Here is a 24943-nt window from a genome sequence, read left to right on the forward strand (position 1 = left end):
TATTTCATCTTGGCCAATTTTGATAAATGAAAACATTTTAGTCTGTTTGATGACAAGTGAGATGGGAGGTTTGCTCGTAACTTACTTGGCTCTTAGTTTTATGAAATGACTGTGCATAACGCTAGGGTTGTTGATTCTGTTAGTGCCCTTTCAGTAAATACTACAGATGTTTCCTACATCAGTGTTAGTGACCGGGTTTCTTCCTGGATTGTCTTACACTTTTGTTTATGATTTTCTTAACCTTATTGAGCTATAATTTATATACCATAAAAGTCACTGTTTTAGGTGTGTAATTCAGTGATTTTTAGTAAATTTATCGAGTTGCACCATCATCTCCATAACCCAGTTTTGTAACATTTCCATCACCCCACTGAGATCTCTTATGCCCATTTGTAGTTAATCCTAGCTTCCCAGGCAACCACTAATCTACTTTCTAGGTTTGCTTCTTTGGACATTTCATATCCATGGATTTATAATGGTTTGTTTACATAGAAATATAGAAGCTTTTTACAGACTTTGTAATTTTGCTTTCATTTTCATGTCTAGAAAATCCTTCTCCAATGGACTTTCTGGTTCCAGTGTTTGTCATAGGTTCCTTACGGTTAACTTTGTGGAAATTAGGAGCTAAATTTCTAGATGGTTGCGATAAGAAGTATTTGAACATTCTTTCAAAAATTCTTTGTTAGGAGTAAAGCCATCATTAGGAATTTGGACTCCAGAAGCTATTTGTCTGATGAAGAAAATTGTACAGAACAAAATGATCACAGTGAACGTGGTGGACAAGTTGGAAAGCAGTTCCCTGGTGGAACTTACAGATCGATCTGTGACACCCCACATCAGTGTCACCAAAGCGCTCCTCAACGCAGGCTTTGCCGTGGAGGACAAGGGGCTTGTGACAGGTAAGCCCAGTGACGTGAAGGAAGCCAGTGGTAAGTAAATTGTCCACCAGGTAATGTCCATGTTGGAGTTCAGATGGCTCTGTGAATGTATGGGTTCTCATATTTTTTAAAAGAACGGACGTTGAGTACCTTTTGTCTTTTTAAATCAACCATTCATCCAGGGTGTGTGTGTGGGTCACTGGCAGCTGAAGATTGATCAGAAATGTGAATTTGAAATTTGAAATTCAGTGAGATAGTAATGGTTAATTCTGAGATGAACTGACTTTCCTGTAAAGTCACTAAGAAAGTCATTGGAAGTTCTGTTCTTCGAGAGCAGGTTCTTCCTGCCTTAGACCCACCACTCTGGCCATTTATTTAGCAAAATATCGGTTTATTTTCACAGTTCCCTTGGGTATAGAAACAAAAGTCAATCCACTGGAGTGGACATGGGTTGAACTTGCTGTTGATCAAACAGTGGATGTTGTGGTCTGTGTGATTGATAGTCCTGGAGAATTTTACTGCCATGTCCTCAAAGGGGATAATGGTAAGTTGACTCTTACCTATTTATGTTACATTGTCGTAGATAATTAATAAAGAGAAGTTTGTGATTGGGTGATGATACTGTTCCCTCTTCAGTAAGGGCCAAGTGGGTATTTGTATTTCCAAGAAAGATTTACAATAATCCTGGAGTGAGTTGCCATTCCCTTCTCCAGGGTATCTTCCCGACCCAGGGATTGAACCTGGATCTCCTTCACTGCAGGCAGATTCTTTACCATCTGAACTACCAGGGAAGCCCCCTGGTTATACTTGGTTGCCTTTAATTCTGTTGTAAGCCATGATTTCTGTTTTCAATAGTGTGTCTTTTTAAACCAATTTAGGTTTCACAGAATGTCTCCTAAATTTATTTTTGAAAAAACTGAATTGTTGACTTCATTTAAGTATAACATACACATAGAGAAGTGCACAGATAAGAGTGATGTGTGTGCTTGGGCTCTGAGGAGCGTGCCCTTGAGGTCAGACGGGCCACTTCGCTCCGCAGTGTATGCAAGTGCCCTCTCCCACACCATTTCCAACACTGTGTCCTTAAATTTTCTTATTTCAACTGATCTGAAAGGTGACAGTTCTAACTCGATGCAGTTTAATTTCCATTTCTGTGAATGTGCCTTTGCCACATGTTTAAAGGATATTTTCTGTTTCCTTTGTATAGCGTTAAGATGGCTTTTAAAGTTCTCCACGGCCTGTGTCTTTCTAAGCACATCTCTGGCGCTTTTCTTCAGTGGCTCACCTGTCCACTCTTCTCTGCCAGACTGCTCCCACCAAGTGTTTTTGGCTGCTTCATTTGGTGCTTTGCCTCGGAGCCATTGCTTTTTCTGGAATGCCGTCTCCTTTTGTAGCCCTCTCCTTTGAGATTTCTCTGTGAGACCTTTAGTGCACACAGCCCACCTCTCTGAACTGCCTTGGCAGACACTGTCTGCACCCCCCATTTAGTGGCAGTTCATATATGCCCCTTCAGGACAGCTTGTATGTAACTTCCTTTCTGTGCAGGCTTGTCCGCTGTTTTCTGGTATACACGCAGAGGCCCATTCTCTAGCATACTGACAATGATGCCGTCATCGTGGCTCCGTGCCCTGTGAATTGTTGGTATGGGGTTTACCGAGAATATTAACTGTTAACTAAATAATGACTGACTTGCCCAAGTTCTTACAGGAAAAGGGAAAGGCATTTGGTGTGCTTTATAATTGTCTGGAGATGTATCTGGATTTTTAGGATCAAAACACTTTCCAGCTTTAAAGGAAAGTCTGCTACTCAGCATGTTTTAAAAATGTTAAATGCTGTATGTGTGTTGTGCTTTCAGCCCTAAAGGAACTCAGTGATTTGAACAACTTACTAGCAGAATATTGCCAGCAGAAGTTGCCTACTGATTTTAAGGCAGAAATAGGGCAACCTTGTTGTGCTTTCTTTGTAGGTAAGTTGCAGTTGGCACAATCTTGACTGTATTAGAATCTTTTTTTTCTTGACATTCAAACCTCATTTTTAGTGTGTATTCTCTTCCTGTTGTTTAGGCAGATATTTTTCATAATCAAAATTAAATGAATGCTTAAGATCTTATGTTTTCTCCCTTCTCTCTTTGCAACAAGAGACTCCAATCTTACTTAACTTTGTCAAATGCTTTTCTTTGCAGAATTTCTGATAGTAATGAAAGGGAGACCTGTTCACTGCAGAGTCATTGTTTCTTCTGGTTACCCTTTGCATGTTTATCCTGAAAATATATTTGATGAAATCCCTTAATTTTATTGCATGTTTTTCTGTTTATTTTTTATATTATTTACCAAGTAACAGGTAAAACAGTCTCAATTAGCAATAAGACAATTACGTCCTCCAGTTTGACAAATATGTACAAGTTTATTAAGTCTTTTCTTAATATTCTGCTTACTGGTTAGGTTATGAATGAAATCGTTATAGTAGATGTAGAAGTGTGATGCTATAAAAACTGGAGATAATTCTAAGAATGAATTTTGAGATTTCTGAATTATAAGCTAAAGGTAACATCTGGAAAAAAAACAAATTTATTAGCTACTTTAGACAAAGGATGGTCTTTTTCAAAATAAAAATTTCAAATCTCAATAGAAGGGAAATACTCCATGTTGCAAACTTTGTGTTAAATCTAGGTGACAGTAATTGGTATCGGGCTTTGGTCAAGGAAATCTTACCAAATGGGAACTTTAAAGTCCATTTTGTGGATTATGGAAACATTGAAGAAGTTACTGCAGATGAACTTCAAATGATCCCATCCAAGTTTCTAAAACTTCCATTTCAAGGGATACAGTGCTGGTTAGTAGGTATGATGCAAAATGAGAAATTTTCTCAATTGTCTTCTAATACTTAGATTACACAAACTTCTCAGTGTTAATATATCTCTAATTTTAATATTTTGTGTAAGCTATTTTGTTTCAAAGAGCTTCAAGTATTTTAGCCTTTTGTCTTAGCAGTTTTGCTTCTAATAATTCATCCCCCCAAAACAGTCTTATGAGTTCACCAAGTTCACCTACACGGAAATTTATTACACAACTGTTGATAGTGGCTAAACAACCTAAATAGCCAGAAATAGAGCCTCGGTTAAATGAGGATCCATATAGTGGGTAGTGAAAGTGTTAGTTACTCAGTCACGTCCAATTCTTTGTGACCCCATGAAGTGTAGCCTGCCAGGCTCCTCTGTCCATGGAATTCTCCAGGCAAGAATACAGGAGTAGGTTGCCATTCCCTTCTCCAGGGGATCTTCCCAACCCAGGGATTGAACCCGGGTCTCCTGCATTGCAGGCAGATGCTTTACCATCTGAGCCGCCAGGGAAGCCCATAGTGGGTAGTGGTGTTGCCTCTTTCATAAGGATGTTGTGAGGATTATTGAGTGAATGTTGAGACCAGGGTCTGGCACTCAGAAAGTACCATTAAATGTTTGCTCTTATTACACAGTCATTAAAATGTTAATATGTGTTGTTGACATGAAGAGTAGTTCATGAATTAAGCGAAGGAAGCCAGTTATAAAAGAGATGCAGGGTAGTATTATGGTTAAGAGAACAGATTAGAACCACCTCTGCTGCCTGCTCGCTGTGAGATCTTAGGTAAGCTGGTTAAACTATGGGCTTCCTTTTGCTCATCTGGAGAATTATTGTACTTCCCTCAAAAAGATATTAAGAATAAAAGAGAAATAAAGTATAAAGCACTGAATAGTGCCTAACATAGTAATTTTTTATATTATAAAATTTTTATAAGTTTATATTATTTTTATAAGTTTTTAGTATTATAAAATTTCTTTATAAAAGAATTATGAGTGTATATGCATGTGAGTATTTCCATATGCACGTAAAGATTATGGAAGGTCGCATACAAAAATGTTAATAGTCATGAATGGAAGCATTAGATGCTTTTTATTTTTCCTTTCGCCTATCTGGTTTCTTTTTACTTATTTTACACTGAGTATGATTTGGATTTTATTTTCAATTACCATGTTTTATGTCAGTGCTTCTTAAAGTGTGATCTCCTCCCACCCTACAACCAGTGAGTAGTATCAGTATGAGAACTTGTTAAAAACGCAGATTCACAGTCCCCACCCAAGACCTGCTACTCAACTGGAAACTCTAGGGCGGGGCCCCCAAATCTGTGTTCACCAGCCCTCTAGGTAATCTAGATACACAGCCACATTTGAGAATCACTGTTATGAAAATTAGGGTGTAAGTCAGAGTTATCCTAGAAAAATAATTTTTGGTTTCAAATCTAAGATGACATTTTAAAATTATCATTGGAAAATTATGTGAAAGTATGTTTTTTTTTAAATCAGAATAATTGATACTCATGATTGTGTATATAAGAATGATGGCTTCTAGAAACAGTAATTCTGTTTTTGCCTATTGGGAAAAATGTCAGGTGAAGATAAGTTAGTGAGGAAAGTCATGACAGACCCTGAGTCTCCTAAAACCCCAGTAGTGTATTTGCAGATGCATTATCTGCAACACAGGCACAGAGTATGTAGATGTATAACTGACTATTGAGAAAAGATGTTCAAAATCACTGACCTGAATGGTAAACTTGGCAAGGGGAGTGCTGGATGTTATTGAGGCAAAAAATGTAGCTTTGGGGCACAGAGTTCTTGTTAATGCTGTTCTTATTTGTCAGGTATACAGCCTAGAAACAAACACTGGAGTAAAGAAGCCATAGCAAGATTTCAGACGTGTGTTGCCAGGATAAAACTCCAAGCCCAAGTGGTTGAAATCACTGAAAACGGAGTGGGGATTGAACTCACTGACCTTTCCACTTCTTATCCCAGAATCATTAGCGATATTCTGATTGATGAACATCTGGTTTTAAAAGCTGGTTCACCACATACAGACTTAGCGAAAACCAGACCTGTTGATACGCATGACCTTCAGATTGATACCCCGGGGCTTCAAGGTAACATTTTTAAACTGTTATTTAAATTTGTGTTCTCCTTTGCCTCTATAGGCTATGAAAATTGTGCTATTTCAAGTGACCGGATTTTCCTGTAGAAATACCATTTGTGGAAGTAGATTAGTAATAGGTAATTAAAATCAGTTTAATGTTTATTGAATTCAATACCACAGTAATCAGTTTAATGTTTATTCTTTTAATATCATGGTAATCCAACTCTATGCCCCGACCAGTAATGCTGAAGAAGCTGAATGGTTCTATGAGGACCTATAAGACCTTCTAGAACTAACACCCAAGAAAGATGTCCTTTTCATTATAGAGGACTGGAATGCAAAAGTAGGAAGTCAAGAAACACCTGGAGTAACAGACAAATTTGGCCTTGGAGTACAGAATGAAACAGGACAAAGTCTAACAGAGTTTTGCCAAGAGAACGCACTGGTCATAGCAAACACCCTCTTCTGACAACACAAGAGAAGACTCTACACGTGGACATCACCAGATGGTCAATACAGAAATCAGATTGATTATATTCTTTGCAGATAAAGATGGAGAAGCTCTATACTGGCAGCAAAAACAAGATCAGGAACTGACTGTGACTCAGATCATGAACTCCTTACTGCCAAATTCAGACTTAAATTGAAGAAAGTAGGGAAAACCACTAGACCATTCAGGTATGACCTAAATCACTATACAGTGGATGTGAGAAATAGATTCAAGGGATTAGATTTGATAGATAGAGTACCTAATGAACCATGGACTGAGGTTCGTGACATTGTATAGGAGACAGGGATCAAGACCATCCCCAAGAAAAAGAAATGCAAAAAACCACAATGGCTAACTGAGGAGGCCTTACAAATAGCTGTGAAAAGAAGAGAAGCGAAAAGCAAAGGAGAAAAGGAAAGAAATACCCATTTGAATGCAGAGTTCCAAAGAATAGCAAGGAGAGATAAGAAAGCCTTTCTCCATGATCAGTGCAAAGAAATAGAGGAAAACAATAGAATGGGAAAGACTAGAGCTCTCTTCAAGAATTAAGAGATACCAAGGGAACATTTCAGAGAAGGCAATGGCACCCCACTCCAGTACTCTTGCCTGGAAAATACCCTGGGCAGAGGAGCATGGTAGGCTGCAGTCCATGGGGTCGCTAAGAGTCAGACACGACTGAATGACTTCACTTTCACTTTTCACTTTCATCCATTGGAGAAGGAAATGGCAACCCACTCCAGTGTTCTTGCCTGGAGAATCCCAGGGACGGGGGAGCCTGGTGGGCTGCCGTCTATGGGGTCACACAGAGTCGGACACAACTGAAGTGACTTAGCAGCAAGGGAACATTTCATGCAAAGATGGGCACAATAAAGGACAGAAATGGTATGGACTAACAGAAGCAGACGATATTAAGAAGAGGTGGCAAGAATACACAGAAGAGCTATACAGAAAAAATCTTCATGACCCAGATAACTTCGATGGTGTTATCACTCACCTAGAGCCAGACATCCTGGAGTGTGAAGTCAAGTGGGCCTTAGGAAGCATCACTATGAACAAAGCTAGTGGACGTGATGGAATTCCAGTAGAGCTATTTCAGATTCTAAAAGATGATGCTGTGAAAGTGCTGCACTCAGTTCAGTTCAGTCACTCAGTCGTGTCCGACTCTTTGCGACCCCATGAACCACAGTACACCAGGCCTCCCTGTCCATCACCAACTCCTGGAGTCCACCCAAACCCATGTCCATCGAGTTGGTGGTGCCATCCAACCATCTCATCCTCTGTCGTCCCCTTCTCCTCCTGTCTTCAATCTTTCCCAGCATCAGGGTCTTTTCAAATGAGTCAGCTCTTCACATCAGGTGGCCAGAGTATTGGAGTTTCCACTTCAACATCAGTCCTTCCAATGAACACCCAGGACTGATCTCCTTGCTATCCAAGGGACTCTCAAGAGTCTTCTCCAACACCACAGTTTAAAAGCATCAATTCTTTGGTGCTCAGGTTTCTTTATAGTCCGACTCTCACATCCATACATGACCACTGGAAAAACCATAGCCTTGACTAGACGGACCTTTGTTGGCAAAGTAAGGTCTCTGCTTTTTAATACGCTGTCTAGGTTGGTCATAACTTTCCTTCCAAGGAGTAAGCGTCTTTTAATTTCATGGCTGCAGTCACCATCTGCAGTGATTTGGGAGCCCCTAAAGATAAAGTCTGTCACTGTTTCCATTGTTTCCCCATCCATTTGCCATGAAGAGATAGGACCAGATGCCATGATCTTAGTTTTCTGAATGTTGAGGTTTAAGCCAACTTTTTCACTCTGCTCTTTCACTTTCATCAAGAGGCTTTTTAGTTCCTCTCCACTTTCTGCCATAAGGGTGGTGTCATCTGCATATCTGAGGTTATTGATATTTCTCCTGGCAATCTTGATTCCAGCTTGTGCTTCCTCCAGCCCAGCGTTTCTCATGATGTACTCTGCATATAAGTTAAATAAGCAGGGTGATAATATACAGCCTTGACATACTCCTTTTCCTATTTGGAACCAGTCTGTTGTTCCATGTCCAGTTCTAACTGTTGCTTCTTGACCTGCATACAGATTTCTCAAGAGGCAAGTCAGGTGGTCTGGTATTCCCATCTCTTTCAGAATTTTCTAGTTTGTGGTGATCCACACAGTAAAAAGCTTTGCCATAGTCAATAAAGTAGAAATAGATGTTTTTCTGGAACTCTCTTGCGTTTTCAATAATCCAACAGATGTTGGTAATTTGATCTCTGGTTCCTCTGCCTTTTCTAAAACCAGCTTGTACATCTGGAAGTTCACAGTTCACATAATGTTGAAGCCTCGCTTGGAGAATTTTGACCATTACTTTGCTAGTATGTGAGATGAGTGCAATTGTGCGGTAGTCTGAACATTCTTTGGCATTGCCTTGCTTTGGGATTGGAATGAAAACTGACCTTTTCCAGTCCTGTGGCCACTGCTGAGTTTTCCAAATTTGCTGGCATATTGAGTGTAGCACTTTGACAGCGTCATCTTTTAGGATTTGAAATAACTCAACTGGAATTCTATCTCTTCCACTAGCTTTGTTTGTAGTGATGCTTCTGAGGCCCACTGGACTTCACATTCCAGAATGTCTGGCTCAGGTGAGTGATCACACCATCGTGATTATCTGGGTTGTGAAGACCTTTTTTGTACAGTTCTTCTGTGTATTCTTGCCACCTCCTCTTAGTATCTTCTGCTTCTGTTTAGTTCATGCCATTTCTGTCCTTTATCGAGCCCATCTTTGCATGAAACGTTCCCTTGGTATCTCTAATTTTCTTGAAGAGCTCTCTAGTCTTTCCCATTCTATTGTTTCCCTCTATTTCTTTGCCTTGATCACTGAGGAAGGCCTTCTTATCTCTCCTTGACCCGGGAGCTGACTGTGGCTCGGATCATGAACTCTTTATTGCCAGATTCAATCCCAAAGCAAGGCAATGCCAAAGAATGTTCAGACTACCGCACAATTGCACTCATCTCACATACTAGCAAAGTAATGGTCAAAATTCTCCAAGCGAGGCTTCAACATTATGTGAACTGTGAACTTCCAGATGTACAAGCTGGTTTTAGAAAAGGCAGAGGAACCAGAGATCAAATTACCAACATCTGTTGGATTATTGAAAACGCAAGAGAGTTCCAGAAAAACATCTATTTCTACTTTATTGACTATGGCAAAGCTTTTTACTGTGTGGATCACCACAAACTAGAAAATTCTGAAAGAGATGGGAATACCAGACCACCTGACTTGCCTCTTGAGAAATCTGTATGCAGGTCAAGAAGCAACAGTTAGAACTGGACATGGAACAACAGACTGGTTCCAAATAGGAAAAGGAGTATGTCAAGGCTGTATATTATCACCCTGCTTATTTAACTTATATGCAGAGTACATCATGAGAAACGCTGGGCTGGAGGAAGCACAAGCTGGAATCAAGATTGCCAGGAGAAATATCAATAACCTCAGATATGCAGATGACACCACCCTTATGGCAGAAAGTGGAGAGGAACTAAAAAGCCTCTTGATGAAAGTGAAAGAGCAGAGTGAAAAAGTTGGCTTAAACCTCAACATTCAGAAAACTAAGATCATGGCATCTGGTCCTATCTCTTCATGGCAAATGGATGGGGAAACAATGGAAACAGTGACAGACTTTATCTTTAGGGGCTCCCAAATCACTGCAGATGGTGACTGCAGCCATGAAATTAAAAGACGCTTACTCCTTGGAAGGAAAGTTATGACCAACCTAGACAGCGTATTAAAAAGCAGAGACCTTACTTTGCCAACAAAGGTCCGTCTAGTCAAGGCTATGGTTTTTCCAGTGGTCATGTATGGATGTGAGAGTCGGACTATAAAGAAACCTGAGCACCAAAGAATTGATGCTTTTAAACTGTGGTGTTGGAGAAGACTCTTGAGAGTCCCTTGGATTGCAAGGAGATCCAACGAGTCCATCCTAAAGGAAATCAGTCCTGAATTTCATTGGAAGGACTGATGTTGAAGTTGAAACTCCAATACTTTCACCACCTGATGTGAAGAACTGACATGTTTGAAAAGACCGTGATGCTGGGAAAGATTGAAGGCGGCAGGAGAAGGGGACAACAGAGGATGAGATCGTTAGATGGCATCACCCACTCAATGGACATGAGTAAACTCATGGAGTTTGAGTAAATCTGGGAGTTGGTGATGGACAGGGAGGCCTGGTGTGCTGCAGTACATTGGGTTACAAAGAATTGGACGCAACTGAACTGAACTGAATGTTTATTGAAATAGGGTTTTATTGAACACTATACTCATTTTTAATGTAGTTACTTGTCAGGTAAACACGTACATCATACAGCTATGTATCCCTTAAAGTTTGAGTAAATTTTAAGAATTAAATGTACTATAGAAATAAAAATAGTCTATATGAGTGTCATAGTTTAAGGATTCTTGTTATATAGGTTGAGCTTTTTTGTAATGCACACTAGAGTCCCTAATATTAAACAAAGTCTTTTGGAAAATACAGATTTTCATTTTGGGACTTTGGGAGTGTTGAATACTGAAGTTTATCTGTTTCATGAGAGGACTGTATTTCGTGTATTTTCAGCCATCTCTTCAGCTGATCAGTGGAGTACAATAGAATTGCCAGCTAATAAAACTGTACAAGCATGCATTTTAGAAATCACAAATGCAAACTTGTTTTATGCTCTACCAAATGAAATAGCAGGTAAGAAAGTTTGAGACATATTTATGCTAGTCTGTTGTTAATTGTAGAATGAACTTAACTGAACTCCTTAGGAAGTGACCCGGAGAAGAATTGATGATTTCTTTTCCACTCAGTGTTTTAATTGATCATAGTAATATGTAAGGAAAATCTGATTTTAAAAACAGATGTGAACATGCCCTGCATTCAGTCTCTACTCTGCCTGGTCTTGATCATCTGCAGCTTTTTATAACAAGGTAGTGTCCTTGATTACTGTATAATTTCTTGTTTAAAAGTAGGTACTGTCTGTATGGAATTATACTTACTAACCTAACCTTCTACGAGCATTGAGAGAATTTGAACTTAATTCTGTTTTAGATATGTTGAAAGAGTACTTTGAAATCACTCTTTAATCACAATGTTACTGAGTCTTAGGAACTTAGAGAACTGTTTTACAGTGCCTCTAATTGTGAAGAAGAGTAGCATATAAATGTTGACTTTAATTTTCCTTTTTTGTTTCATGAAAGATTACAATTCAGTTATCTTGTCAGTGTATTTGAGTTTATCCTTGTAGTTCAGAAGCTGAGTTATAATCTGCAAATTATTCTGGCTATTCAGAATAATTTGCAGATACTTAAAAATGAAATTTTTTTTTTGAAGTGATCAAACCAAGAATTGTGGCGATACCAATAACTGCTGTTAAATTTATTCTCTGTATTAAATTTATTCTCTGTATTAGGAACAATCGTCTTTAAACTGTATAGTAGGAAGCATGGGGTCAGGCTTATTCCATCCTGGCAGCTACATACGGTGTGATGAATTGGAAGTACTTTGTTTCATTTTCTTACCTATAACACACTGACAAGTTCACAGAACAGTTGTAAAGCTGTAGCCTGATATCATAAGCTTTTGCAGAACGAGCACACGGGGCTAGCCACCCTCGTCAACAAATTAGCCCACCGGTGGCTTCCTTCTTGCCCCCTCCCAGTACTGCATCCCTTCCCCACAGTGTACCCACTAGTGGTTTTATCTATTTTTAAAACAGAAATGTTTTAAAATAGTAAAAATTAAAATATTTTAAATATTAATGTTTAAAATATTAAAAAATTAAAATATACAGGATCTTTGGAGTTTAGATTTGATCTTCCTTTTTATATACTTTTATAAATATTGGCACTGAAAGTGTCTTCACAGAACATTGTTTTTTTTAATATATATTTTAGAAGATCAGGAAAAACTGAGCGTATTGACAGCCGAATTGTTAGAATATTGCAATGCTCAGAAAAGCCGATCGTCCTATACACCGAAAATTGGAGATGCGTGTTGTGCCAGATATACAAGTAAGATTCTTTCTGTTACCCAGAACAGTGAGCATTTAAAACATGAGACTTACAGTTTTTAAAAGTATTTAATTTTCTGTTTATTTTATATGATAGTTGGATCTTCAGTTTCCCTCTGTTTTCTTCCCGGTAGAAATGTGTCCTAATTTTTGGTTAGATAAGTACTCTGTGTTACGATACTAGGGTTGCATAAGAGCGGTTCACAGCCTAGCCATGTAGTCACTATAAATATTTTCGCAGCCTTTTTTTTTTGTTTCTTGGGTTCTGTATACTTTCAGTAATGATCTCCAGTCCTCTGCACTGGTAAAAATTCTGTCCAAGAGTACTTTATGTACTTAATCAACTTTTGTCATAATTATAGGCAGCCCTGGCCTTTTTGCCAGCTCCTGTCTAGACTGCTTGCCTTTGGGACCTGAGCTGTCCTCCTGGAAGTTCTCGTCACCATCACGCCAACCCTCTGTTGCTTGGATTTCTCTCCCACCCCTCCCCTTGTTGCGAAATTGTCTCCCTTCCTCATTTCAACGTGCTTTCTGGATCCCTTACTTTTGATTTAATATTTCCGTATATCTCATCCTCTGGAAGCTGAGAAAAGGTATGTGTAAAATAAGTTTTCTGTTATGTTTCATGTTTGAAACAGTATTCTACCCTAATAGTTTCTTAATAGCTTACCTATAGATAGAATTCCAGGTTGGAAATCATCTTCCTCTTAAATTTTTGAAGGTGTTGCTTTTATATCGTCTTTTAGCTGTAGGTGTTGCTGGTGGAGAGGTAGATGTCATTGAGGTTCTCCAAACTCTGTACATATTTTTTTCCTTCTTTCTGGAACTTGTGGTAATCTCTTCATCCCAAGTTTTGAATTTTATGATGTGACTTAGCATTGGTTTTCTTTCTTTCTTTTTTTGGGCTGCTCCACACAGCTTGTGGAATCTTAGTTCGCCAACCAGGGATCGAACCTGGGCCCCGTCAGTGAAGTTGTGGAGTCCTAACCAGGAACTTCCCCCAGCACTGGTTTTCCTTCCACCATTGTACTGAGCGAGCACTCACCGGGTGGGCACTTCAGTCTTGAAATTTAGGAGCTTCTGTTTTGAAATTTTTTCCTGAATTTTTTTTATTCCTTTCATTTTCTGCTCTTTTATGAACGCTCAGGTTTTCTAATGTTGGGCTTAGACTCTTCTGCTGAATTTCCTCTGCTATTTCATCTTTTTTGTTCTGTTCAAGAGGTTTCCTCAGTTTTCTCTTGCAGCCTTTCTTACCTCATTTTTAATACCACATTTTTTTTTTTGTTTCAGTAGTTTTTATGTTTCTCAAGTGTGTGGTTTTAACACTTCCTTGTACCTGTTCTAAGGATGGAAGGTCATTTCTCTGAGGATGGTCATATTCTTTTAATTTTCATGGTTCCCTCTGTCCTTGGCCTCTGTTTCCTCGAGATCGTGTTTGTTTGGTCTGGTCTTCTCTTTCTTCTTCTATTTGGCCATCCTTTGCTGTTTATCTTTATAAGGTGAGGCACTAAGAAGCTAATTGGAAGTTCCTTTGAGTGGGGGCAGAGCTTGTCTGCTTGGAGGGCTTCCCTGTGGGCTGGCTCTGCTGTTTCACTGGGAAGTCCTCACGCTGGTGTCTTGAAGTGCTTTTGCTTGAGATGGTCGTCTGCTGCCTGAAGTGCGTGACTTGCCTGACAGGGATCTTGTAAACTCTATCCTCTGCTCTGCCTCATGTTCCCCAGTCCATAGTCTCTGGTTCGTCCTCTCTGGAGAAGAAACTAGTCTTCTGCTCGTGGGTAGGAGCCGTTACCTAGAAAGGGGGACTTTTCTAAGTGTTATTAAAGCATGTAAACACAGAGCTGATCATAAAGCTACAGCACCTTTAAAAATAGCTATTATGTGTAATGTGTTTATAAACTAAAGTTTATATACATGTCTTGGGGAAGGAACTCTGCTTCCACTATTCAGTCACCATCTCAGTTTCGTCTTTCCTCCTACTTTTGAATGAGTAGCACCAATTATTGAGCCTTGCTTGCTTAGGGATTTGAAATGCAAACTGGGGACGCTTCTCGGCTTCCTTACAGCAGCTTCAGTTGAGCTCTGCTAAGTCATTTCCATTCATGTATCTGCTTTCCAGCTTCCCAACCTTACATTGTCTTCTCGCTTGTTCTCTATCCTTGTGGTTTTAGCCTTTTTTTTCCTGTTCAATCCTGTAACTGTCTTTTCAGTAGAATCTGCAAGAAGTAGAGGTGATGCTTGTATTTAATCTAGACTTCTTGGCATGAAACCAGAAATCTTGGTGTGGATTTCCAAGTGATGTCAGTGTAACTGTGAATAACCACCTTAAGGGAGGAGGGCCTCATTGAATGTAACTTCTCACCTGAGACTCCATTCCGTTTTTAGGCGATGATTGCTGGTACCGTGCCATTGTGCTGGGGACATCAGATGCCGACGTGAGAGTGCTCTATGCGGACTATGGAAACATCGAAACCCTGCCTCTCTGCAGAGTGCAGCCCATCTCTGCCAGGCACCTGGAGCTTCCTTTCCAAATTATCAAGTGTTCCCTTGACGGTAGACAATTAAATCACTTTCCAGTATGGGTGTCTGTGGGATTTTTTTTTTTTCTTTCTTCTAAGCATTAAGTCTGAAACAAATGGGTATTTTAAGTAACTGTCCAGATTTCTAAATATCAAGCAGAGTTTACAAAAAAAAAAAATCTCATGTCTTTTATTCTTTCTTTCATTCTCACAAAAATTATATTCAGTCGTTCTGTCTTTGGTTTCACAGATTAGTGTCAAAAAGTCAAGGCTCAGAGATTCTGGTTGGCCTCAGGTTGCAAAGCTAGTAAGTGGCAGAACCAGGACCAACTGGGCTCACTCCTCTGACCTCTCTTGTGGGAGTCTTTCTGCTTTGTTGCAGACGAGAGATGTTCACATGACACTGTTTTGGGCTACCTTACTATTGTACTCTTATGTATATCTTCATATTTATCCAACCTTTCAGTTGGAATTTGAACCAAAGGAACCAAAATGCTAAAGTAGCTTTTTATTCTTACTCCTATATTCTTTACCTAGACGTTCCACCAGATAATAACAGACTGCCTCATAGTCTACTTTGGTTTTGACTCAGAAAGTTAGAAAATTCTCTTTATCATTGTTTGCTTCTCCCACTAGAACAGAAGTCCACGCAGGCAGACATTTGTCAGTGTTCTGGCTTTTAGATCTAAATTGAGTGCTTGACAGGGCTCCCCTGATGGCTCAGCTGGTAAAGAATCTGCCTGCAATGCAGGAGACCCTGGTTCAGTCCCTGGGTCGGGAAGATCCCCTGGAGAAAGGATAGCCTACCCATTCTAGTATTCTTGGGCTTCTCTTGTGGCTTGGCTGATAAAGAATACACCTGCAATGCAGGAGACCTGGGTTCGATCCCTGAGTTGGGAAGATCCCCTGGAGAAGGGAAAGGCTACCCGGTCTGGTACTCTGGCCTGGAGAATTTCAATGGACTGTATAGTCCATGGGGTCACAAAAAGTAGGAAACGACTGAGTGACTTTCTCTTCACTAGTGCCTGACACATAATAGGGAGTGAGGAATATTTGTCAAGTTTGATTTATTTGAATGCAGCAGTAGTTGTATATTACAGCATACGTAACTAAAGCTAGCTAAAATCAGTGAGCCTTTTGTTTATTATCCTTAGACAATTAAGTTAAATATTATATTTTAGAAACGTTGATTAATACTCAATTTTTTTCCAGGACTAATGGAATTGAATGGAAGATGTTCTCACCTAATGATGGAGCTACTGAAGAATTTCATGTTGAATCAGAATGTAATTATTTCTGTAAAAGGAGTTGTCAAGAATGTCCACACGGTGTCAGTTGAGAAGTGTTCCGAGAATGGTACTATCAATATAGCTGATAAGCTGGTGATGTATGGTCTGGCAAAAAACATCACATCTAAAAAGCCAGCTGCTGTAAATACAGGTATTGTTTTTTCAAGTTTAATTAATAACAGATGTAAGTGTAATCAGGAACAGGTGTACTCAGTTTAGTAGGTCTGATCTTTATTCTCACGGCTACGTTTGTTCCCCTTGTCGTCCTCTTCTATGAATCCGGCAGTGGGGTACTGACTCATGTTGCCACCTCAAGAGGAGCTTGGAAGGAATCCGGCCTCCCAGTCCAGGTTTTCCTTATATCAGGCTCAGCAGCCTTGTCCATAGCATTAATGCTCCGAGCTTTAAAAAGGTCAAGCATTCAGAGTTACTTCCCACTTCCTTTTGATCCTGATCAAAGTGAGAAGAACTCGTATACTTGAGACTGGGTCTTACTAGTTATTTCATAAGATGATTAGGCAGGCCTGATCTCCACCAGAAAGAGATACACTGTGCAGGATAGGCAAGACCTGAAACCTTGGAAGGATGAGGGCACTCATTGGGTAGAACCCAGGACAGAGTAGTAGGTAACGTTAAAGCACCGATGAAAAGTTTAATCCATCTACTCCTTTGTGGTTGGAAAGGATCTGCCCCACGGGGCAGGCTTGTGTATGTTCAAACTCCAGGGGGTTTTTTTTGTTTGTTTTGTTTTTTCTGTTATTTATAGGTAAGAGGTCTAACAGCTCTTTGCATTTGCTTTTAGAAACAGCAGACAGGATGAACTGCTGCTGCATGAAGCTACAGAAACAAGTGGGTAAATTTCTTAAAGTGAAATTATACTCCCAACATTTTAAGGAATGAAATAACACTATTTTCTTTCTTACCCTCAGGTTGAAAAGCATGAGCAAATTCTTCTCTTCCTTTTAAACAATCCAACCAATCAAAATAAATTTATTGAAATGAAAAAATTGTTACAAAGTAAGTTAAATTTGATGTTTTTTCTCTTAGGCAACCCCCAACAGGCCATCACCCATCTTTTTCTCAGGGCAGAGTATGTGTTTAGAGGCTGTGCTGTACTCTGTGGTCTGAGGATCGGAGGGCTGGCTATAATGATTCTGCCATCTTCCTAGGTTTTGTTTGGTAGCCTCCCTTTGACACTGCTTATGGAACTGAGTCCAGGGCCATCCTGTCCTTACTGTTGCTTGACATAGAGAAAGCTCGTGATGTTATGTGCAGGGATATGTAAAAATTGTCGTGAGGTCAAGCTTAGCCTGAAATTCTTTGTGTCTAGAGTGAAATTAACACTTCCTTGTACACACTTCTATGGAGATGGTTAATACTTTTTGTGAAGAAGTTCTGAGGAGTCAAGAAAATGGGCTGCAGTGGTAGATTTCATTTCAGAACAAAGCATATTCTTCCTTCTTCGCTGCGGTGACTCTAGTGGTTAAAGATGCTACCAGTGGGTTTTATTTACTTTTTCTTTTTAATTGAAGGATAATTGCTTTGCAGCATTGTGTTGGTTTGTGCTATACATCAACACGAATCTGCCATCGGTCGTAGGTAAACCCATAGTGGATTTTAAATAGTGGTTCCCTTGCTGCTGCTTTTTCTTTTTTCTGCCTGGGATGCTGTGATCTGAGATGACCCTTGGAACGTGTTTTGGGATCAGTAACCAATTAGGACTTCTGGTCAAAATGAAGTTGTCCTTCTTGGCACTTTGAATTGATAGAATTTCAACTAAAAGCAAGAAACTTTGACTTAATTCCTGCACTCTGGCAGGCTAAAGTGCAGTTTGTATCTGACCATTGCAAGGAGCTCCCGAGGTCCTCCTGCTCTCTGGGGCTCTGTGAGTATAGCAGTTCTTAAGAAGGTACCTACCAGGGTCACATGTATTCGCCATGTGTTAATGCACAGTTGTTTTCTTTCTGTTTCTGAGAAAGTATGACTAAGTTCTAAGCTAACTGTCATTCATGTAGGATCATCAGGTTTGATTCTCATGATTGATTTTGAGATGATTTATTTACTTCACAAGTTTTGGGTTACTTTTTAAAATAAATGCTAACTTGCAATTCCAACTTTCAATCCTTTCTAATACATTGTTTTTATACTAACAGCTGTTTTGTCTACTTGAGTTTAAAATCGGAAATTTGATGATACTTTAAATTTCATAGATTGGGGAACATGCAATGACATGAACTTCTGGCATTTAGTCCTAACACCAAGTCATCATATTTTTAATCAAGTTGATTAACTTGTATGTGCTTTTATCTTTTTATCTTTGAAATAAGTTTTTTTCCCCCATAGGAGTATTGAGTGTTGCATATACAAGTTCAGATGAAACCAGTGTTTTCTGTTTCTAAATATATTGAAGTTCAATTCAGTTTAGTCGCTCAGTCATTTCCGACTCTTTGCGACCCCATGAATCGCTGCAAACCAGGCCTCTCTGTCCATCACCAACTCCTGGAGTCCACTCAAACCCATGTCCATTGTGTTGGTGATGCCATCCAACCATCTCATCCTCCACTGTCCCCTTCTCCTCCTGCCCTCAATCTTTCCCAGCACCAGGGTCTTTTCAGATGAGTCAGTTCTTTGCATCAGGTGGCCAAAGTATTGCAGTTTCAGCTTCAGCATCAGTCCTTCCAATGAACACCCAGAACTGATCTTCTTTAGGATGGACTGGTTGGATCTCCTTGCTATCCAAGGGACTCTCAAGAGTCTTCTCCAGCACCACAGTTCAAAAGCATCAATTCTTCAGTGCTCAGCTTTGTTTATGGTCCAGCTCTCACATCCATACATGTCTACTGGAAAAACCATAGCCTTGACTAGATGGACCTTTGTTAGCAAAGTAATGTCTCTGCTTTTTAATATGCTGTCTAGGTTGGTCATAGCTTTTCTTACAAGGAACAAGCGTCTTTTAATTTCATGGCTGCAGTCACCATCTGCAGTGATTTTGGAGCCCCCAAAAATAAAGTCTGACACTGTTTCCACTGTTTCCCCATCTATTTCCCATGAAGTGATGGAACCGGATGCCATGATCTTCGTTTTCTCAATGTTGAGCTTTAACCCAACTTTTTCACTCTCCTCTTTCACTTTCATCAAGAGGCTCTTTAGTTCCTCTTTGCTTTCTGTCACAAGGGTTGCCGCGTATCTGAGGTTATTGATATTTCTCCTTGCAATCTTGATCCCAGCTGTGCTTTATCCAGCCCAGCATTTTGCATGATGTAATCTGTATATAAGTTAAATAAACAGAGTGACATTATACAACCTTGAAATATTTGGAACCAGTCCATTGTTCCATGTCTGGTTCTAACTGTTGCTTCTTGACCTGCATACAGATTTCTCAGGAGACAGGTAAAGTGGTCTGGCATTCCCATCTCTTGAAGAATTTTCCACAGTTTGTTGTGATCCACACAGTCAAAGGCTTTGGTGTAGTCAATAAAGCAGAAGTAGATGGTTTACTAGAACTCCCTTTCTTTTTCGATGATCCACCAGATGTTGACAATATGATCTCTGGTTCCTCTGCCTTTTCTAAATCCAGCTTGAACATCTGGAACTTCACAGTTCATGTACTGTTAAAGCCTGGCTTGAAGAATTTTGAGCATTACTTGCTAGCGTGTGAGATGAGTGCAATTGTGAGGTAGTTTGAACATTCTTTGGCATTGCCTTTCTTTGGGATGGGAATGAAAACTGACCTTTTCCAGTCCTGTGGCCACTGCTGAGTTTTCCAAATTTGCTGGCATATTGAGTGCAGCACTTTCACAGCATCAGCTTTCAGGATTTGAAATAGCTCAACTGGAATTCCATCACTTCCACTAGCTTTGTTCATAGTGATGCTTCCTAAGGCCCACTTGACTTCACATTCCAGGATGTCTGGCTCTAGGTGAGTGATCACACCATCGTGGTTATCTGGATCATGATCTTTTCTGTATAGTTCTTCTGTGTATTCTTGCCACCTCTTCTTAATATCTTCTGCTTCTGTTCGGTTCATGCCATTTCTGTCCTTTATTGTGCCCATCTTTGCATGAAATGTTCCCTTGGTATCTCTTAATTTTCTTGAAGAGATCTCTGGTCTTGCTCATTCTATTGTTTTCCTCTATTTCTTTGCATTGATCATTGAAGAAGGCTTTCTTATCTCTCCTTGCTATTCTTTAGAACTCTGCACTCATATGGGTATATCTTAGCTTTCCTCTTTGCCTTTAGCTTCTCTCCTTTTCTCAGCTATTTGTAAGGCCTTCTCAGACAACCATTTTGCCTTTTTGCATTTCTTTTTCTTGGAGATGGTCTTGATCACTGCCTCCTATACAGTGTCATGAACCTCCAGCCATAGTTCTTCAGGCACTCTGTCTATCAGATCTAATCCCCTGAACTTATTTGTCACTTCCACTGTATAATCGTAAGGGATTTGATTTAGATCATACCCGAATGGTCTGTCTAGTGGTTTCCCTACTTTCTTCAATTTAAGTCTGAATTTTGCAGTAAGGAAAAGGGAGAAGGGAATGGCAAACCACTTCAGTATTCTTGCCTTGAGAATCCCATCAACAATATGAAAAGGCAAAAAGATATGACTTGAAAGATGAACTCCCCGGGTTGGTAGGTGCCCAATATCATACTGGAGAAGAGTGGAAAAATTATTCCAGAAAGAATGAAGAGATGGAGCCAAAATTAAAACAATGCCCAGTTGTGGGTGTGACTGGTGATGAAAGTAAAGTCCAATGCTATAAAGAACAATATTGCATACAAACCTGGAATGTTAGGTCCATGAATCAAGGTAAATTAGAAGTGGTCAAACAGGAGATGGCAAGAGTGAACATTGACATTTTAGGAATCAGTGAACTAAAATGGACTGGAATGGGTGAATTTAATTCAGATGACCATTATATCTACTACTGTGGGCAAGAATCCCTTAGAAGAATTGGAGTAGCCCTCATAGTCAACAAGAGAGTCTGAAGTGCAGTACTTGGGTACAGTCTCAAACATGACAGAATGATCTCTTGTTCGTTTCCAAGGCAAACCATTCAATATCACAGTAATCCAAGTCTGTGCCCCAACCACTAATGCTGAAGAAGCTGAAGTTGAACAGTTCTAAGATGACCTACAAGACCTTCTAGAAGGAACACCAAAAAAAGATGTGCTTTTGATCATAGGGGACTAGAATGTAAAAGTACGAAGTCAAGAGGTACTTGGTGTAACAGGCAAGTTTGGCCTTGAAATACAAAATGAAGCAGGGCAAAGGACAACAGAGTTTTGCCAAGAGAATGCACTCGTCATGGCAAACACCCTCTTCCAGCAACACAAGAGACGACTCTACACATGGACATCACTAGATGGTCAATACCAAAATCAGATTGATTATATTCTTTGCAGCCAAAGATGGAGAAGCTGTATACAGTCAGCAAAAACAAGGAGCTGACTGTGGCTCAGATCATGAACTGCTGATTGCAAAAATTTGTTAGTAGTTTAATTGTAAAACTGCTGAACTAAGAGTTATACACTTACAAGAACATAAAACTCTGGTCCTGAGTTGAGAAGACGCTCCTGGAGGAGAATGGCAACCCACTCCAGTATTCTTGCTGGGAAAATCCCATGGACAGAGGGGCCTGATGTGCTATAGCCCATGAGGTCACAGAGACTCAAATACGACTGAGCATGCATGCATATGTCATATATATATAATTGTAATATTGCTGAACTAGGAATGGTGTGGTATGGGAACATAAAACTGTAATCTCTTCATCAGAGATTTAAGTATTTCAGCACACAGGTTAGTATAAAATATTTTTTATTTTTGGAGGGGAGCATATCTGTGAAGGGGAGTACAAACAGCTATACTGAACATAAAGCCCTGTTATTGCAGTGGTGAGTTTTTTTAACTGGCAGATCTGACTGAAGGAAATGTGGAATTTCAGATTAAAAGTGAGTATTTGGTTTTCTTGTACTTAAAATAGATATTAAGAACCACAGTGACTGGGTTTTTGTATAAGGCATACTGAGAATCGATTTTTGTCTTGCAGATACAGCCTCTCTCGAAGATCAACACTTACAAGACAGGAAGTAGCAAAGGCTAGATTTAGGAGAGAAAGTACTGCATCTTGTGTTTTTGTTTGTTGGAAACTTTATCTTTAATGACCTTTTATGTCTGCATTTTTGTTTGCTTACCATTCTTCTGTCTAGGTTGGGTAGGTTTTTTCCCCCCTCTAAATGCATCCTCTCAGTCTCACATTAAAGATACACAGTAAGTACATGGGAGCATCGGGAAGGGATACATAGGGGCTGTCTAGTCTACGTAGAGCTTTTTATTACTTAAAGGTGCTGAAGAAAATATGGTTTCAGGTTAATACTGGGTCAGTTTAGTTGTTAGATACACAAGTTGTATTTTTTGGACTTCTCTCTGTATGTTTGATGTGTTTCATAATAAAATACACCCTGCTCTCCCTGTCACAACCTGTCTCTTCCACATAATAAAAGTTCTTTGGTTTGTTGTTGCTCGAGTCTCTGCCCTTCTTTTCCTGTCCACTCTGAGGTCATCAGTTTCTCTCTGTCCGTCCTCACTGAGATCACTTTTCTTTTAGCCCATGGGCACAGTCTGCCCTTGGGCTCTCGCCCACTCTGACCGGGAAGGCAGTTTCTGCTCCTGCCATCCGTAGGTACCTTTCCAAATCTGTGGCCACTTGGATTTTTAGTGTAGTGGAATTTACATTTTCTGAAGCACAGATTCCTGGAGAACAGTTAACAGCTTAATGTAAAAAGCCAAGTTAGAGTATATATTTTTCTTGAAGCACATAAAGACATCTTAAACTCTGTAAACTCACATGTGCGGAATTATGGGCCAGCCAGCCTTCCTGCCAGCCCATAAGTTTCTGTTTGGGAATTTTTCCACAATTTAAGTATCAGACTGTGAAAGCCTAAGAAGATGTCACCAACTCAAAGAAGAAACTTGACTTTGGTTTTTTTTTGTTTGTTTGTTCTTTTAAAATGTACCTTTGCTGGTAATATGTGTTAGCTAGATTAAATGGAGTTTTACCTCATGTAAAAAGTTGTTCAAACATTGATATGCTTCTATGAGATAAAAATTTAAGCTGCTGTGCCCAATAAAATCCTTTTACTTTACAGCCAGATTTCCCTTGTGTTGTTATCACCAGCAGCATTTTGCTAATTTCCTTTTCTTACTGGCACGTACTAGGAGCACTGGGCACTGAGTTTGTTCATACTCTGTTCAGTTCCTTCCACAGTGCAAATGCAAATGAAATCTGTGGAATCACAGAACTGTCCTTTTTATTAAGGGAAGTTAGGGATATGTCACAGAACACACTAAGGAACGCTCAAGTCAAAGTTCATCAGATCCCAGGGTTTGATCCTATGGTACAGACTGGAAATTGGGATAGAAACAGTTTAAATTAAATGCAGTTTAACATTACCTGATGATTCAGCTAGTCTCACACTAGATGGATTGAATATCTCCTGGATTGATTCAGCATATTTTCACACTGGACCACCAGATCTTGTTTCGATCTTTCACATTCACATGTTTATCGAGCTCCAGCTGTGTCCTGGCACTGAGGTTAGTGATGTGTTTATCACCCAGTAGGGCCATGTATGGTCTGTCACATGCGCCAATCCCAGTCTTGGGGTTTCCTCAGAATCCCTAGTTCACTCATAGAGAAGTACTCTAGAGCTGAGACCAGATAATCAAATAGTTTATTCCTTGGCAGAGGCCTTGTATATTGAGACGAATCAGATCTGTTTTGCAAGAGAAGAGATTCTTAACCATGCATGGATTAAGGATAGTGGTGGGGGTGGGGGGGGCGGTTAGGGGAAGAAGACATAGTTGGTATGCCTTTTCTTTTGGTGGAATGTGTTTTTCTAGGGCTGCTGGAAATGTGAAAATTTCAAGATTGTGAACGAGGGTGAGGGATAGTTTAAACTCAAGCTCTCCTGCTCCAGAGAACCTGAGGATCATTCTCAGCAGAGCCCTAAACTGCCAAATTGTAGAGGAGGAATAAAGTCACTGTGAAGCCTGCCACTCTGAGGCTGCCAGCCCAGGGCAATGAACTGAGTGTGTAACTGGTGGGCTTATCGGCAGCACAGCTGCAACTGCCCAGGTTTGGCAAATTGAGCTCTTCTAGGATTAGCCCAATAACTCCAATACTTTGGCCACCTGATGCAAAGAACTGACTCCTTGGAAAAGACGCTGATGCTGGGAAAGGTTGAAGACAGGAGAAGGAGACAACAGAGGATGAGATGGATGGCATCACTGACTCAATGAACAGGAGTTTGAGCAAGCTCTGGGAGTGGGTGATGGACAGGGAAGCCTGGCATGCTGCAGTCCATGGGGTCCCCAAAGAGTCAGACACAGCTGAGCGACTGAGACACGGCTGAGCAACTGAACTGAACTGATGCCAGCACCTGAAGGTGAAAGCATATGAAAGTGACTGAGGCTGGGCAGCTAAGCCTTAAATGAAACCAATTCTAGGTTATGTGAAAGCTACTGCCAAGATTTGAGAGCCTTCCTAGGGAAGTTAGACCGCTTGCCTACAGGGTAGCTTGAACAATGTTCAGGCATAGAAAAAGGGTAAGCACTTCTCTGGGTGGGACTTCTACCACTCTTATCCTGTGCAAATGGGCAGAAGTCTTGCCAAATCTGAATCTTTGTTTAATTCCAGCAAGCAAAAACCATCCTACAACTCCTAACTGCACAATTGGAACCACAGGCTGCCCTCCAGTTCCTCTTATTTGAAAAAACAAAGCCAAAAGACAGCAGCC

The 24943-nt window shown here is 40.0% G+C and overlaps 1 protein-coding gene across 3 annotated transcripts in view; it reads left to right on the top strand.

Moving 5' to 3' along the window:
• The window catches only part of TDRD1 (tudor domain containing 1), a 55906-nt gene extending 32605 nt beyond the window's left edge, over positions 1–23301 (top strand). For all 3 annotated transcript variants that reach the window (XM_055560078.1, XM_055560077.1, XM_055560076.1), the window contains exons 15-26: positions 687–899; positions 1282–1422; positions 2734–2844; positions 3548–3718; positions 5550–5825; positions 10905–11024; positions 12224–12340; positions 14722–14889; positions 16068–16295; positions 16947–16993; positions 17074–17161; positions 22195–23301. In XM_055560078.1, the coding sequence (XP_055416053.1) occupies positions 687–899; positions 1282–1422; positions 2734–2844; positions 3548–3718; positions 5550–5825; positions 10905–11024; positions 12224–12340; positions 14722–14889; positions 16068–16295; positions 16947–16993; positions 17074–17161; positions 22195–22238 (1724 nt within the window). In that variant the 3' untranslated portion in view covers positions 22239–23301. The remainder of the gene's footprint in view (positions 1–686; positions 900–1281; positions 1423–2733; positions 2845–3547; positions 3719–5549; positions 5826–10904; positions 11025–12223; positions 12341–14721; positions 14890–16067; positions 16296–16946; positions 16994–17073; positions 17162–22194) is intronic.
• Positions 23302–24943: the final 1642 nt, after the last annotated feature.

The sequence above is a fragment of the Bubalus kerabau genome, chromosome 22 (genome assembly GCF_029407905.1).
Source record: "Bubalus kerabau isolate K-KA32 ecotype Philippines breed swamp buffalo chromosome 22, PCC_UOA_SB_1v2, whole genome shotgun sequence".
NCBI classification, from domain to species: domain Eukaryota; kingdom Metazoa; phylum Chordata; class Mammalia; order Artiodactyla; family Bovidae; genus Bubalus; species Bubalus kerabau.